Genomic DNA, 15,637 nt, shown 5'->3' with positions numbered 1-15,637 from the left:
CCGAGGCGGCGGGGGAGGGCAGCGCGCCTGCGCCGCGCGGCCGCAACGTCTGCGCACGAGTCGATGACGACAAGACCCGTCTGCCGGTCGGCCCCGCCCCCCGTGACGTAAAGCCGGATTGACGTGCGTGAGAACCAGTGCCGCGCAGCGCCGCCGTTCAAACCGGCGGTGCCGGGGTAACGGCGTCCAATGGCCTTGCGGGGCGGAGTTGAGCGGCTGCGCGTTCCCGGGCGGCTCCGCCGGGCTTTTATTGCGCTCGGGGCGGCGCCGTCTCTCAGTGTGTTTGGAGCTGCGGGACGGGCCGGCGGGGCCCGGCGGCATGGGGGTGAGGTAGGGCCGGGCCGGCGGAGGAGGAGGAGGAGGAAGAAGAAGGAGGGTTAGCGCGGCCGTTCGGCGGGGCCGGGCCCGCGCCCGCGAGGAGGCGGAGGGGTCGCGGAGCCGGCTGGAGGATGGAGGACAAGAAGGAGGAAGGAGAGGCGGAGATCCAGGAGCACGGGCCCGAGCACTGGTTCAGCAAGTGGGAGCGGCAGTGTCTCGCCGAGGCCGAGCAGGAGGAGGCGCTGGCGCCGGAGCTGCAGGACGAGGCGGCGGCGCAGCCTGAGCACAAGCAGCAGAAGCTGTGGCACCTCTTCCAGAACTCGGCCACCGCCGTGGCCCAGCTGTACAAGGGTGAGCAGCCGGGAGAGAGGGGAGAGAACGGCGGGGGGTGGCGGGGCCGGGCCCGGGGGCGGCGGTGCGGGGCGGCTGGGCGGGGTGGGAGCGGGGCCGCGGCCCCACAAAGAGGATGCGGCGGCGGGGCGGCCCGGGCAGGGGGAGGAGCGGGCTTCCGGCCCGGGGGCTCCGCGCCCGTCCATGGAGGCGGACGGGAAAACAAAATGGCGTGAGGGCGGCCGAGGAACGTCGCCCTTCGCGGCCGCCGGCTGAAAGCTCGGCCCGGGATGGCGGCGCGGGGAGCCGTCGGGAGAAGCCTGCGGAGCCGCCGCCGCGGGGGGCCGGGCGGGAGGGGGCCCGGCGGCGGACCGAGCGCCGCGGAGGTGAGCCGCGGACGGGGCGGGGAGCGGACGGACGGCTGTGCCGGCGGCGGCTGCCGCCCAGCCCGGGGAAGAAGCGCCCACAAAATGGCGAAGTGCGGGGCCGGCCCCATTGTGCGGCGGGGGCTGCGGGAGGGGGCACGGCTCGGCGCTTCCCCTGCGGCCCCGGGAGCTGCCGCCGTGACCCGGGCCCCCCCGACGGCCGGCCGCCCTTCCCGGTCCCGCTGCCGAGACGCCTTCGGGAGGTGGAACAAAATGGCGAAACCTAACATGGCCGTTCGGAGTTAGCGACTCCAAAATAAACAGCGTGTGTCCTTCCCTCCCTGCAGACCGGGTGTGCCAGCAGCCGGGGCTCTCCCTTTGGGTCCCTTTCCAGAACGCGGCCACTGCGGTCACCAACCTCTACAAAGGTAAGGGGCTGCTGCCCGTGGCCCTCCCCGCTGAGCTGGGCCTGCTCGGCCTCCTGCCCCGGCTTACTCATAAGCAGGGCCTGCTAATGTCTCTTATTCACCCTGATAAAATCTAACCCGAGACTGCTTCCTGAATCTTGAGAGTTTTCCCTGTGCTGTTTTAGCTGACAGCAGTTGAATCTTTTCTGTTGCCTCATGTCAGTGACTAACAACTTAAAGGCTGTTTTATTCTGCGACCCTTGAAAGAGGATGTTCTTAATGTGCCTCTCACGATTTCAGGGAAGTGTGCAAGAGCTTCTGCAGGACTTCAGTGTCCTACATAGCTTTTATTTTGTTGTGTATTAAATGCTGAGATGTCAGTATAACGTGGGTGCATTTTCACTGAAATATAGGTTGGCTTTAGTGTTTGCAGAACTCTGGCTATAGATATAAAAAAAAAAAACCAAAACAATTTTGTTCTTGTGCTACTGAGACCCTTTAAGTGAGCCTTGCAGAAGTCTCTCACTTTATGTTAAGCACCTCAGTGTCATTCACTCTCATTAGGGTGGTGGTAAGAAGGTGGTCTTAACCAAAGCTTGTGCTCCTTGTACTTCTGGCTGTTCTGTTGTGCTGTTTGACTCTATCTGTCAAGATCTGTTTCTGGACTCTGCTGTTCCTTAGATTGGTACAAGAGTTCATTGCTTCAGAAGGATTTTGTTCAATACTTGTATGAGCAGAGAATGAATTTGGCGAAGTGCGAACCCTGTTATTACTGCCTTCCATTACTAGGAAGAAACTCAAACTTTTGAGTTTCAAATTGCTGTTTTTCTTTAAGTTCTGAAAGTGTTTTTCTTGGTCTGTACAGCATGGCATGTAGTACACCCTGGAAGTTTTTCATTGTCTTGAATTTCTTGGTTTGTGAGATTTGCTTGAACTTAGCATGTTTCTGGCTCATCAGGTTTCTGAGGGATGTGGAGGAAGCAAAAAGGGGATGTAGATAAATAGCCCTCACTAGCACTGATCATCTTTCCTGCGGGAAGTGTGTATGACTATTCTGTATGTGTTGTGAGTCGTGTAAAGGGGCAGCCCATCATGTAATGGGGTAGATGCTCATCCTGAGGGAGAGAGCTGCTCAAACATGGACAGGCTCCATTGTCTCTTGAGCATGGTGCTAGAGGAGCAGCAGGTAGTAAATTATCTAGAATTATTAGTTTGTTGCAAATGATGTCCTTTCCACTGTCCTTGCTACAGCCTTAATTTTTGCTTAAATTACTTATAAGTAATCAAGTTAAATGAGACCTATTTTTCTGCAGTGGTGTGGTTAAGAGAAGATTATGTAGTTTCTCAGTGATCAGGAAAACTAGAATTAAAGTAGGATGCTGTCTTCAGGCAGATACCATGTAATACTTCACAAAGGAGTATCTGAAACTTCTCTTAAACAGATTTAAGTGCTTAATTACTCAAAACTGCAGTCTTCCTTTCAGTCCTCACTTGATTCCTAATTAAGTCCTCTTAGAAGGTAGGAGAACATGCCTAGGATCATCTAGACCATGGTGTACCTTGCAAGTAAAGAGTCCATTAATGTGAATTTGCCTTGAGTACTAAACAGAAAATTACTCTTTAAAAAGCTCCTGTGGCTCCCTCACACATTCAGTAATAGTTATTTTAAAGGAGTTTTGACAAAATGTTGAAGTGCTAGGTGCTGTGAACCAAATGTTACCTACTTTGTCTTGCCCCATTGGGTTTCTGGTTTGATAACTTCGAGGCATTGAAGCCTTTAATGGGAGCAATGTAAGAAGCTGTAGGGCAGATAGTGTGATTGCATGTATATTAGCATTTTCTTCAAAATAAATTAAGTACCATGATCTGAAGATCTGGATTGTGGATTTCTATTTTCACTTTAAGAAGTGAATATGTGATTTGTAAGGGTATGGTTTTAGTCATTCTGATGATTTTCTGAGCCTGCAATTTACCTTATTATTGAAAAATGTAACTTTTTTTGGTAATATTAGTATTTGTAATTGTGAAATGTAGGCAACTTGATTGCTTGTATATCTTGTCAGTCTGACTTTGTGAACAAAGCAGTTGTAGGTTTTAATGCCTGATCTTTCCTAGGGTAATGGTGCTTGAAGTTTGGCTAGGGTATGTTGACAGTCAGTGGCTGCCTTCATAACTGACCTTAGTTAGCCCTTTGTCAATGTTCTTGTATACAAGGAGAGCAGGCTTGTTGATGTAGAGCTGGGCTCTTCATCTCTCAGGGCTTTCTCAAGGTATTTCAGGAAGGGATTAACGGACTGTTGTCAGCTTCCAGACTAGGTCTGAGGAGTTTGGGTAGCTCTTGCCCTATTGCACTGGAGTCAGAGATAGTATAGAGTCAAAGTGCCTGGAGGAATAATTTGTCAAGTTGCCATTGCTTTGACAGGAATTAAGTTTTTGTAGACCTTTCAGTCCTTTGGTTACAAAGCAGCATAAGAAAGTATTCTTAAAAAAGAGTGCATGAAGGTGATTTAGTGTACTGAACATACTTTGTGTGGTTTACAGTGAAATAATCCAGTATTTCCTTCCTTGGTAAGTTGTGCTATATTTGAAATGCTGTTACTTGGTAGTCTTTTAGCACTCCTTTATGGGCCATCCAGTGGTGCCTTAAAATAATGTCCAAGATTGGCATTTAAGTGGTTATTCTTGTTCTTGCATGTGAGAAATAGATTAGATGTGTATATCTCTGTTTATCTGTAAACCAATATCTTGGACAGCTGTTCATAAATCTCAAAAGCCATTTCCTCAAAATAATGTTATGTTGGACTTCATTAGTAAAGGAAGAATTCAAAAGCAGTTTCTTCTGGCTTTAAGTTTAAAAACAAATCTGGAAGTCAAGTGAATTGAGTTGGAGTGGGTGCTATTTTCACTTTGAATGGAGTGAGAGCTAACATGGCAGTGGTTTTCATGGCAAACAAGATAACATACTTGAGTAAAGAGTATGACTTGTCCCATCTATTCTCTGAAATTTACTGATAGTACTTGGCTACCAGTAGAAGAACTTGCTGATGTTTGAGGACAGTGTAATACAAGTAAATAGTGCTTGCTGTGAAGTTAACTGTTGTGCACAGATGACTGATAGCATCCATGGAGAATAAAACTGCATTTTCTAGCAGGATTAATTGTAAGTAATACCTATTCAAAGCTTTTGTATATCAAACTTGTAATGGATTCTTAAACGAGGAAGGAAAATCTTAGGTAATATATTTACAAAAGAAGCCTAACTGAAAGATGTCGGAAATGCTGTTTTAGCTATCGAACACATGCTTATTTCTTTTGGCTGAAAGAAAATCCTATCAGTGGTGTACCATACTATATATTGTTTTGTTCAATCTGTAATATTTGCTAAGAATACTTTTGTCTTCTTGCAGAAAGTGTGGATGCCCATCAGCGAAGCTTTGATGTAGGAATTCAGATTGGCTATCAACGTCGGAATAAGGATGTGTTAGCTTGGGTTAAAAAACGCAGAAGAACTATTCGTAGAGAAGACTTGATCAGCTTCCTATGTGGAAAAGTTCCTCCTCCAAGAAATTCTAGAGCTCCTCCAAGACTGACTGTAGTATCCCCTAACCGAGCTACTTCAACAGAAACTAGCTCATCTGTAGAGACTGATTTGCAACCCTTCCGTGAAGCCATAGCTCTGCATGGTAACAGTAATTTTTCAATACTACTTGGTTAAAACTGGGTGGGGGTTCATAAAGCATGTCTTCCTCTTACGCTTTGGATTTTGGTCACTGATATCCTTATGTCATGTACTCAATGTTCCAGTTGAAGGTGTCTACCTAATTCTCTAAGAGCTTTTTGTATGTGCAAGACTTGCTAGCTACTAAAAAGTTGCATGATCAAATATTATGAATGAGGTGCTTTGTGAAAAGAGTTCACGGCTGCAGAATGCAATACATCTGAAACTCAAAGTTAAGTATCAACTTAAAGTTTTTCTGAAGCATGAAGAGATGATATTTGTATCAATGCTAAAATAAATAGAATTGTTGAGAAATGATAATACTACACTTGCACCTAGTTAAATGTTAAGTTTTGACTAGTAGCAAGTAACCAACAGATTTGTGTGGGGTAGAGGAAGGAATTGACAGTTTGAAACTATCTTTGTCTTAGTGCCCTTGTTTTTTGGTACAAGGATAATAGTGTGGTATTCTGCTCCAACAAGTGCCATGGAGAGGGATATTGTAGGTTCCCTTCACTGCAAGAGTCCTGTTCAGCTCTCATTCCTATTCACTTCTTGAAAACATACTCCAAGTTGACTCATAGTGAACTTCCTTGCTGTTGCCAATAGTGGTGGTATAGCTTTTTAAGAGTTAGGAATTCTCAGTAACTAATTCTGCTTTGAACTTTCATCTAGCAAGTGAAAAAGAAAATGGTCCTGAGGTGAAGAGAGGCAGCTCACCTTTGGATTTTATTATGCCTTATAAAACTTATAAAGAGTAGCAGATACTTTGAGCTAATTATGGGCTGTTTGTGAGGACTTAAAGATAAAACTGTCTAGAAATACCTGTGAAAAATAAATGAAAACATTACCATATTACTTTTGGTGAGGAATAGGATTTAAGTAGTTAAGTGCATTCCTTAAAATGCAGTCTTTGCCTCTGCTCTGCTATGGCAGTTTTTCAAGATGAATAAGCCCTACACTGTTACCAGAATTAGGCTGTCACTTAGACAGTGTTACTGGCTGCTCTGTTGCCATTTCAATGAACCATACTTACACCTGATCATGTTTTTTTGGCAGTTTTCCTTCTCATATTGGAAGCTGGCTAGAGCACTCTGTGTACCAGTATTGTTGTTCAGTAGGTTAAGTTGATTTCATGAGGAGGACAGCTGCAGAAGCTGACTCATGTAATACAAAATGATAAGCAGACTTAAAAGGAACTTCCTTTCTGAAACTACAGTTAAACCCTGTGCAGATTGCTTTAAGTAAAGGCTTACCAAGTCACTTAAACACAGAGCACTTTCAAGCAGTTAATTGTTGGGTATTTGCTGAGGCTATTTTCATATCCTTGTTTTTTAACCTCTTATTAGTATAGAGGTTGTTCATGGAAGTGCAAAGGGGAACTTCTGGGTACAAAGTTTGGAATATGAAAGGAATATAGCTCATGAGCAGAGTAGGAAGTTTGCTCTGATAGTATTGCAGGAGGGACTAGAAATGTGCTCTTCCCCCTTAATCAGCTGGTGGACAGGATTACATGTCAGTCACCTTCTGGATTAGTTTGTTCTGATATCACTTTCAGTCTGATGTGACACATGCTTTTTGTATTCCTCCTTCAGTCACTAGACTTGTGTAGGGCTCCATGACTGTTTCTAGGCTAGTGCCTACAATTTGTTGCCTTCCATCTCCTTTTTGCCCTCTTCTAGCTCTGGGGAATTAGTGATAAAACTATCTTCTCATCTTTGTTCCTGTTTATTGTTGGTCGTCTTAGAACTGCTTCAATTTTTTTTTAAACTGCAAATGACTTTTTTGTAAATTGATGTAGGGCTGTGTATCTGCATCTTTAGCAGGCTGCTTCTAGATGCTGTGAGGGAATGTGGTAGCGAGAGCAGCTTCAGCAAGTATTCAGGACTAAGGCTTTAAGTGAAATTTTCGACCAGTGTAAAAGCAGGGGTTTCTGCCAGAAGGCTTTCTGTGGAGTAGAGTATTCCTCTGTTAGTGACATGGATGGACTGAATCAGAGTTGAGGGCAATGCTGAAACTTGCTGCTTAATGTGGTGTCTTTCATAAAACAGGTATGAGTTAAAGTACAGAACAAAGCTCTGAATCTCCTTTACCTTGCTTATTGCTGCTGCTCAGAAAGGGATGGTAGTATGGCTGAAGACCTAGATCCTTCAATTTGCTGATCTTACTACTTAGAGAGGGACTACTATACTTCAGTCTCACTATTTCATATTTAAATCTGAAAACTTAAAGAAGAAACTATATAGTGATGTAGTTAATACTTCTGGAAAGCTGTGCACAGCTCTGTATTCCTTAAAATAAAACTCTAGAGTATCTGTAATTGAATCTTGAAAACCACATGCTGCATCTGCAAATCTCCCTAAAACTGCAATTTTAAACTTCTCTTGCATTTTGATCCTTGTCTGCTGTGTATTATAACTCAGCAAGGTGATTAAATGGCTTTCTTGATGAAAGCTAGGCATTTGGAATTCCAAATTTATTTCTGTGGCATTATTCACATTGGGATAAACTTGTTCTTTACTCTCCTGTTTTAAAAGCAGAACAGAACGATCAAGAAAAGCTGTACTAACTTGGAAAAGTTCTTTTTATGGTGATCTCCCTTTTCTGTTATGGCACTTCTGCTGTGTGCATCTGTTACTGAACTCCTTTAGTGTAATCTCAGAGTAAACTGGCAAGTGAAAATGTTTGCCCTTGATGGCAGCTTTGCATTATTGGTGGGCTGGAGGGCACTCTTTGAAATATAATCTCACTTGAAACTAGCTGTTGAAGGCTTTACTCAGCACTTCTGAAAATTTGGGAAGTAGTTAAGGTAAAGTATGCTGTCTTACCCTGAAGCTCAAGTGGATTTTTCTTAGCGTTACAAGTGGTGATATTGCATGTTTCTGGAAGTGATGAAGATAAAATGCTGCTATTGTTCAACTACTCAAACCTGAGTTTGTGACTTTCATCTAACCCTAAAAAAAAAAAAGCAGTTAGCATAGGCATAGATGCATCTTCATGTGCTTCCTCAGTGTGCATCTGTGAGAAGGATTTTCAAATAAAGATTAAATTGACCTGACAGCCATAACTTCTAGGAGTTGACATGTACCAGAGCACTTTCTGCCTTACTAGTAGGTAGAATGCTGTCTGCCTACAAGACTCTGTAAAGGGTGCTGGTTGTTCTACAGTCTGAAATGATGCTTTGGTCTTCCAACATGGGGTTGATACTCTGTAAGATGTATGCTCAGTGTGGGATCTGTACTCTTAAAAAAACACTTTTCCGGAAGCATGGGAGAAAATGTCATGTATTTGAGGTGGGCAGCAACTTAGGAAGGCAATAGTGAAAAGCACTGCACTTCAGTATTCTACTTAAAATGATGCATTGGTAGACAAGAGCTCAGTGTAGAAACAGTGTTTTTGCTTGGTAGATTAAGTGTTGACATGGCATTGATTCAGTCTCTCCGGGCTAAACTCTAGCTCTGCCATATGGAAATATGTGGCTTGACTAAAAGATTCTAACTGTCCATGAGGTTTTGTCTTGTTTTACCATCTGTTTTATATTAGAAATCAGTATTAAAAAGTGGAGAAGGAAGCAACTGGTAGAGACCGTGGGAGAACAGAGTTCAGATGAGTCAGATAAGGTTAAATTTGACAAAGATCATGTGTGTATATCATGGGGTTGTGTTAATGTGTTGCTGGAATTTGTTGTGTAGCAGCAATTTTAAAAAACGTGGTGGAGTGACAGGGATTTTCGTGAAGTTAACTAATTCTTGCTTTGGTCACACTGCAAGTGTGAATACTCCTTTTAATCCTTGCTGATTAAAACATCTGGAAATAGTAGTTCATACTAGGACTGTACTGAATGGTGGCTATCCAGTATTTGATAGTTTGTTAGTGACCTGAATAACTCGTGGCTACAGTGCAGGTGAAACAGGTTGTGGTTTATAAAGCTTCAGTTAGGTTAGTGTAAGTAAATGTGTGTTAGAGTTGGCAGTTTTATTTAACCTAAACATTTCATTCTCCATGAAACATGCACACTTATCAAATCATTAGAATGCTTGGCTAAACTTGGAGAGTAAGTACTTAATTGTAAGCAATGCTACCTAACTAATATCCTTTCTGTACTGTAACTTTAACTAATAGTGTTATAGTAGGTGCTCTAAAACACCCTTCAGATAGCAGTATTTCAGAAAAATCAATGTGGTATTTCATAAGAGCTTTGACTGAAAAAATAGTGGTAGTGAGAAAGTAATGAATACTATAAAACACTTCAGACAATGTCCTCCAATTTAAGGCATGGAAATGAGGAGAGCCATGTGTCCTTTCTTAAGGGCTTGTAGAGAAAGATCTATGAAAAGCAGTGGGAAATTTCAGCTGTGATCATGGGGTAATGAAATAGGTAAAAACACTTTAGTAGCCATTGAATCTGTCCTGTTTTGTAGACAAAACTGTGCCTGTGATTAATCACAGTATAGAAATGAAGTTGTTAAATGAGGTTGTTAATCGTGTCATCTTACTGTGTAGTATCTCTTACTGGTCACCTAACTGCTGAACTTATGCTCTCAGAATACACTAAAAAGTTGAAATAATTCCTGATAAGCGGGTTTTCTGAGGTTTTCCTCTTGCATGACAGCAGCTTTCCTAGAAGAAATGAACTGTGGATCATTCATCCTGAAAGATGCCCTGTTTTTTTGGCAACAGAAAACAGATCTTTTTGATTACATTGCTGATTGTGACATTGCTTATGTGAAATGGCAATTCAGTGTTTCAGTATCTTGATTTTTTTCATTCTTCTATATTAGTTTGCCTAGTCTTAAATTGATGTAAATGTTTCATTTGAGATTAGATTGTGTAGTGCTATGTAATATGGCAACTGCTAGTAACCAATACAAAACTGTCATTCCATGGTGAGGCTGTTTGCATACTTAATGATGACCTACAGTTACTTAACTGATCTAGTATGAGATGGAAATTTAAACTGCAACTAGAAGTACTTGTTATGTTACAACATCATTGTGTTCTGATCTTTGTAGCCACTGTTTCAAAGCTACCCTACTGCCTTTGACACCAGGCTTGATTGAAGTTTATAAGCTTCAGAGCAGTCTCCAAGAGAGAGGCTGGTTCTGAGTCTAAATTTGTAGTGATTTGGCATTGCCTAAATACTGAGAAGTGAATATCTGCCTGAGGCATTGCTTGCAATCCTGCTAGGATGCTGCAGTGCAGTAGATACACTTGTTAATTCTGACTTGTGTATCTGTGGCAGCAAACAATGTGTGGTATTTGAAAGTCTCTTCTTCAGAACGTAGCTCTTGAGTGATGGCTAAAACATGGTTTCTCACCTCACAGATCAGTATTGGCTTCAGAATAGTTTTTCCATAAAAAAAATACACTGATCACTTGATTATGAGTTGTACAGATCAGTCAATGACTGAAAGTGATGTAAACTGTCAATTGTGGAAGTAACAGTGCTGAACCTGTGTGTTCAGAGCAATTATGTTTGGAATTAGTGCTGTGGAGAACCATTGGCAAAGTATCAGTGGGATTGAAAGCATCAGAAACATTTACTCTGTGTACTGTCAGTTTTGTTTTTCCAGTTGAATTGTACAGGATGAAATGTTCTTTCTAATGCTGTGTCAGTTGAAATTAAACTTCCTGCTATCTTTTGAATTGTGCAGTGATTTTTTTTTTTACCTGCCTAACTTTGAAACATGTAGCTTTTTTTTTCCTTGGGTATTTGTAACATCTGTTGGGTGCTTTACTTTATTTTGTAGATACAAGTCTCATTTTTAATGGCTTCAAGTTTAAGCTCAATCTGAATTCTGGGAGTACCAGAACAAGGTTTTTTGGCTTTGACCTATTTTTTCATTAAAGGGGCTTTTGCTTTTTTTTTTTAAATACTTTCTGTCACTTTGGATGAAAGAATTCTAATGTTGTTAAAACCCTGCAGGATTCTGGTCAGGCTTTAAACCATGCTTTTAAGTCGTTGGGACATTCACTGGGGCTGTGAGCAGAAGCTCTAAGAAAGCACAAACTATTAGTTTTTACTGGACATAGTGTAAAATACTCCATGTAAAGTAGATCTTGTAGTACAAGATCAAAGCTTTCAATGTTATTTCTGCAGTGACGTAGAGTGAATCTGGCTAACCTGTCCTCTCATGACTTGTGTATCAACCTGCCATCACTGCAGATGGCTTTAGAATCTGTTAATTAGTACGAAGTTTTCACTTCTGTTCAGGTTATTAATGAAGTGTTACGAAGCATAGCGATAGCAGGGAGCCTGTGACACTATTTTGGATCAGATCTGCTGCTAGTGAATTATGGTCAATTGACATGTGGTCTTGCTTTTCTGCTTTAAGTGCTCTGAATACTAATGTGTTGGCTAATAGTGGCAGCCCTGCAATTGTTTTTATTTAATTAAATCAGTTGCTTTACAAACCTGTCTGTGATGCGCTGTCATGCTGTATTTCCTTCAGAACTTAAGGGGATTTTGAAACAAGACTAAGTCAACTTAGTAATTAACTCCATTAGTAGGGAAAGTTTCCTTCTGTGTAAGAAATGGCTTAGGTTGAAGCTGTCACATGGAATAGACTACCCTTCCTTTGAGTATTTTCACACTATGACTAGCCTGTCATCTGCTTATGGAGCAAGCATTTGCTGTAGTGTGCCTCTACAACCTGGTGTACAAACTCATTTCAAATTTTCTAAGAAGGGGCTCTTCCAACTTCTGTATTCTCTTCTAGTAAAAGCTAAGGAGGCATGGCAAAACAGAGGGTGTGTCCTGGCCTTCAAGTAAGCGTGTGTGGCACAAATAATAGGATGAAGTGCCTGTGATGTATCACTACGTCAGATAAATGTTGTCCTGTACGCACAGGAAGTTACTTTCTTTGCTGCATGTCCTAAATGTTCTTTCTTTTCTTCCCTTAGGTCTTAGTGGTGCAATGGCTAGTATAAGTGTTCGCTCGAGTACCCCAGGCTCTCCTACTCACGTGAGCAGTGGTTCCAATGCTAGTCGAAGGAGAAACGGACTTCATGATGTTGATTTGAACACTTTCATATCAGAAGAAATGGCACTCCACTTGGACAATGGTGGAACTAGAAAGCGTACCTCAGCCCAGTGTGGCGATGTCATTACAGACTCACCAACTCATAAACGCAACAGAATGATCTAAACTGCATAAATTTCAAACCCACCATGCTGCTTGAAAGCCACTTGATCCTCAGAGTACTATTGAAAAGGAAACATGAGGCCATCTTCCCATATTCACTGTTTAAGACAAATTCAATAATTGCCATAAAAAAATTTTAGGTATTACATTAGACGCCTCTTGTATCTGCGGCTTTCTTAAACTATATTCTTAGCAGAGGACATCAGATATTGTGTAGTAGCTAGCAAGATCATCATAGGCGAACATGTATCTGTTCCAAGGCTAAAAGTGACCTTACTTGTATTCTTAAAGGGAAAGGAAATTTCAGACGTTTATTTGGTTATAGAATGCTTCTTTTGTCCTTTATTTCCTGCTGTGTTGAGTATTTGCTTAAACAGTATTGCCAGTTTGACTGAAATTGTCTACTACATGACTTGGCATCTTTGTCAAAACTGCAGGCTTCCATTTTTGCAGCACTGTACCATGCACCTAGTTTCTCTATAGTAACAGTGTGCAAGTTATAAATATCGGACTGTACCCTTTTTAGTTTTAAAAGCAGTTGATAATTCTGGTGATTGTGTGATAATGTAAAGAGGTGCTATGATGGTCATGCAATTAATACTTAATATTGAATCAATACAAGGATCTTTATTGGGTTCACTTTGTGTGTTTAGTGCTCTGAAGTAGCAATATAAAACTTCCCCAGTTAACTTCATAGACTTTTAAATCTTCAGTTTGAGGAAATATATGTACTTATTGGTATTATCCTTGTGGTAACCATACACAGTGCAGACTGCACCAGTGCTGACCTAAATTTAGAGGAAGATGTCCTGTAATTGGAAAGTAGGCTTTTCTGTTCAGTATTAGTGAAGGGTAGGCTTTGTGTACACCCATATCCCATTTTACATTTCTTGTGGAGTAATTGCCCATTGCTGGGGAGGGGTGGGAGGAGAGGGGAGTGAGGGGGAGTAGTTGAAGGAAAGGTATTGTCTAACAAGTAAGACTTCTGGTCACAAGTGGGAACTTGGACTAACTTAAGATTCTCTGTGATGCCACCTCCTTCATGGGGGGGTGACAATGCAGGTTCTGTCAAGTGCTAAGAAAATAATTTAAAACTGGAAGTTGATTTTAAAAAGTTCTGGATAAACATGCTGTAAGGATGAATTAAAAAGGATAAACGGCTTTCTTTTTGTGTTGAGCTTACATTCATAGGATCAAACTCTGCCATAAAGTAAGTGTTATCAAAAACTGAAGTAGACATCAAGATTGATCGGCTGCAAATCAGTTTCTGAATGGGGATGGATATATCGATCTCAAAGAACTTCTGTTTTTACATGTAGGTAGGAGTCTGGTTTTTTTTTTTTTTTGGTAGAGACTGGCTTTTAGGGCCTCTGAATCTCTGCCTAAAAAATGAATAATACAGGAGGAATAAGAAAACAATGAGCTCCAGATCTGCGAGCTGGGAAAGGGTGTTTAGTGAGGTGGTATACGTGCTTAACTGGAAGCATAGACTCATCTTTGAAATGCAGCTGTAGTAGATCCACAGTGCTAAATTCTGGTGTCCTACTTACTAGTTATGGCACCTTGAGCTCCATTCGTATACAGCTCTTTAAGACTTCTGCTTATGTGCTTGTAGAGTCAGATCTTTGTATTTCTTGTTACTTGAAGCAGACTTGACTGTAGTCTTGCTGCTTTTTGCCCTTTCATTGGTGGTTGCTAGATGAGGCAAGACAGTAATTGATATTTAAAACCTTTCAGAATTCAAGTCTCTTAGGAGCATAACTTCCTTGCTTTGTGGTGCTTCCATCGTATTTCTTTACATTGAAGAGCTCTTAAGGATGTCAACATTTGCACAACACTGTAGCTAGAGGTTCTGTAGTTCATGGGGCAAGTGTAAGAACTGTGCAAAGCAAGATGGTAAGACCTGTTCTAAACTCCCTACCTGTGTTACGTAGCTTAACTTGCACATCACCTGAAGGACTTGGTATACGTTAGTTTCAGTTACTGCTATTAACTATGATTCATAAGACTTATTTTATGTAAAATATTAAAGCTGCATAAAGCTAGTATTCATTTGACTGCATTTTCAACTGAAACTTTGAAGTATCTAAGCATTAGTATTTATTTGGCTGTTCATAGAGGAATTTCTCTGTCCTAAATGGAGAATCACGAAGTGAAAAGTCACAGGCTGGAATCCTGACCAGAAAAGACATGTGGAAACCATTCATCTGTTTTGTTTATTCATTAACTGGTTTGTACAACTGAGATGCTTATGCTCTGCAACTTCTAACACCTTATGTGTAGTAAGGGTAGCAACATATATCAGAGTTCTGCATACAGGGATCGAACTATTAACAGTGCTTCTGGTCTGGCCCAAATACACAGAACCTATTCAGATTGTCTCCCCTTCCTTGCAGTTCTATCCTGTTAATGTTCTGAAGCATTACTTCAGTCTGCTACCACTCAACTACGTTTATTTGGCTTCCTTTGATTTGTGCCATTTTTTCTTTGAGGAGAAAACAGTCTTAAACTAATTGCAGTGATATTTTTGCCTGTACCTTAAATACTTGGCAACTTGTTTTTCTGTTCAGCCCCAATTGTTTCTTGCTCTGTTAATCCTTGCTGGAATAATCCAAAATGCACATATTCACCTGGTAAATGGGAGAACAGATTGTCTCGAGAAAACAGAAGTTAAAGCTCAGTACCTTTTGCTTTGAAGATTATTTCTTGTGTCAGTGTAGAAAAGTGTAATTCTGGAAAGCAGCATTCTGCTGTTATCAAAAGTAGCTCCTGGAGCCAGAAGTAAGTTGATGTTAAAGAAACACTGAACTGAGGACTGTTTAGTTTGATTTTTAAGGAAGTGCTTATTTTTGCTTTCTCTTATGAATCATAGAGTTGACCGGTCTTTTTTCCATGTACATCAAATCTAACATGAATGTGCGGCAAGTTCCATACAGTACATCCTGCACTGAAGCTACTGAGCTTGGCTTGCTTATTAATGAAATACGTTTTAAATGTTAAATTTAAAGTTATATTACAATAAAGTAATGCAAAAATGATTTTGGCTGAAACTGAAGTCCTGCAGTTAAACTTATTCTCAAATGTGGTTTACCCAACTGGAGTAATAGAAACTCTAAGTCATAATAAACCTAATAAAAAAATAAAAAATGTTAAGGCTGCTTTGTAATTATTTTAAATGAGTAATACAGTCCTTCATGAGCCCCAAACAGAAGATAAGTGTGAGCTACAGGCTTATTTAATTCTGCAGAATGGAATTTGATGGCAGCTGTTTAAATCTAGCTGTATTTAGGCTTTTCTGCCTCCTGCATCACAAGCTGCTGTGCTGTGGGCTACTGAAAGTCTTAAGAATTGGGG

The 15,637-nt window shown here is 41.5% G+C and overlaps 1 protein-coding gene across 2 annotated transcripts; it reads left to right on the top strand.

Moving 5' to 3' along the window:
• Window positions 1-219: 219 nt before the first annotated feature.
• HAPSTR1 (HUWE1 associated protein modifying stress responses) lies at window positions 220-15,436 on the top strand. Of its 2 annotated transcripts, none has more exons than XM_085237311.1 (4): window positions 220-669; window positions 1,361-1,441; window positions 4,828-5,103; window positions 12,042-15,436. In XM_085237311.1, exons 1-4 carry the CDS (start codon window positions 450-452, stop codon window positions 12,284-12,286), a joined length of 822 nt encoding a protein of 273 aa, XP_085093437.1. In that variant the 5' UTR covers window positions 220-449; the 3' UTR covers window positions 12,287-15,436. The 2 variants fall into 2 exon arrangements, with proteins under 2 accessions (XP_085093437.1, XP_085093436.1); XM_085237310.1 differs by lacking the exon at window positions 220-669 and adding an exon at window positions 770-1,034.
• The last annotated feature ends 201 nt before the right edge of the window (window positions 15,437-15,637 follow it).

Source organism: Meleagris gallopavo, chromosome 16 (assembly GCF_905368555.1).
Source record: "Meleagris gallopavo chromosome 16, MGAL_WU_HG_1.1, whole genome shotgun sequence".
Classification (NCBI taxonomy): Eukaryota; Metazoa; Chordata; class Aves; order Galliformes; family Phasianidae; genus Meleagris; species Meleagris gallopavo.
The sequence above is the reverse complement of the archived record's forward strand: the minus strand, read 5'-3'. Positions and strand labels throughout refer to the sequence as shown.

Coding starts and splice junctions, on each gene's coding strand:
- HAPSTR1 (XM_085237310.1), top strand. CDS start 785: ATGCGGCGGCGGGGCGGCCCGGGCAGGGGGAGGAGCGGGCTTCCGGCC. Junction 1,442..4,827: donor GGTCACCAACCTCTACAAAG/GTAAGGGGCTGC, acceptor GTCTTCTTGCAG/AAAGTGTGGATGCCCATCAG. Junction 5,104..12,041: donor TGAAGCCATAGCTCTGCATG/GTAACAGTAATT, acceptor TTCTTCCCTTAG/GTCTTAGTGGTGCAATGGCT.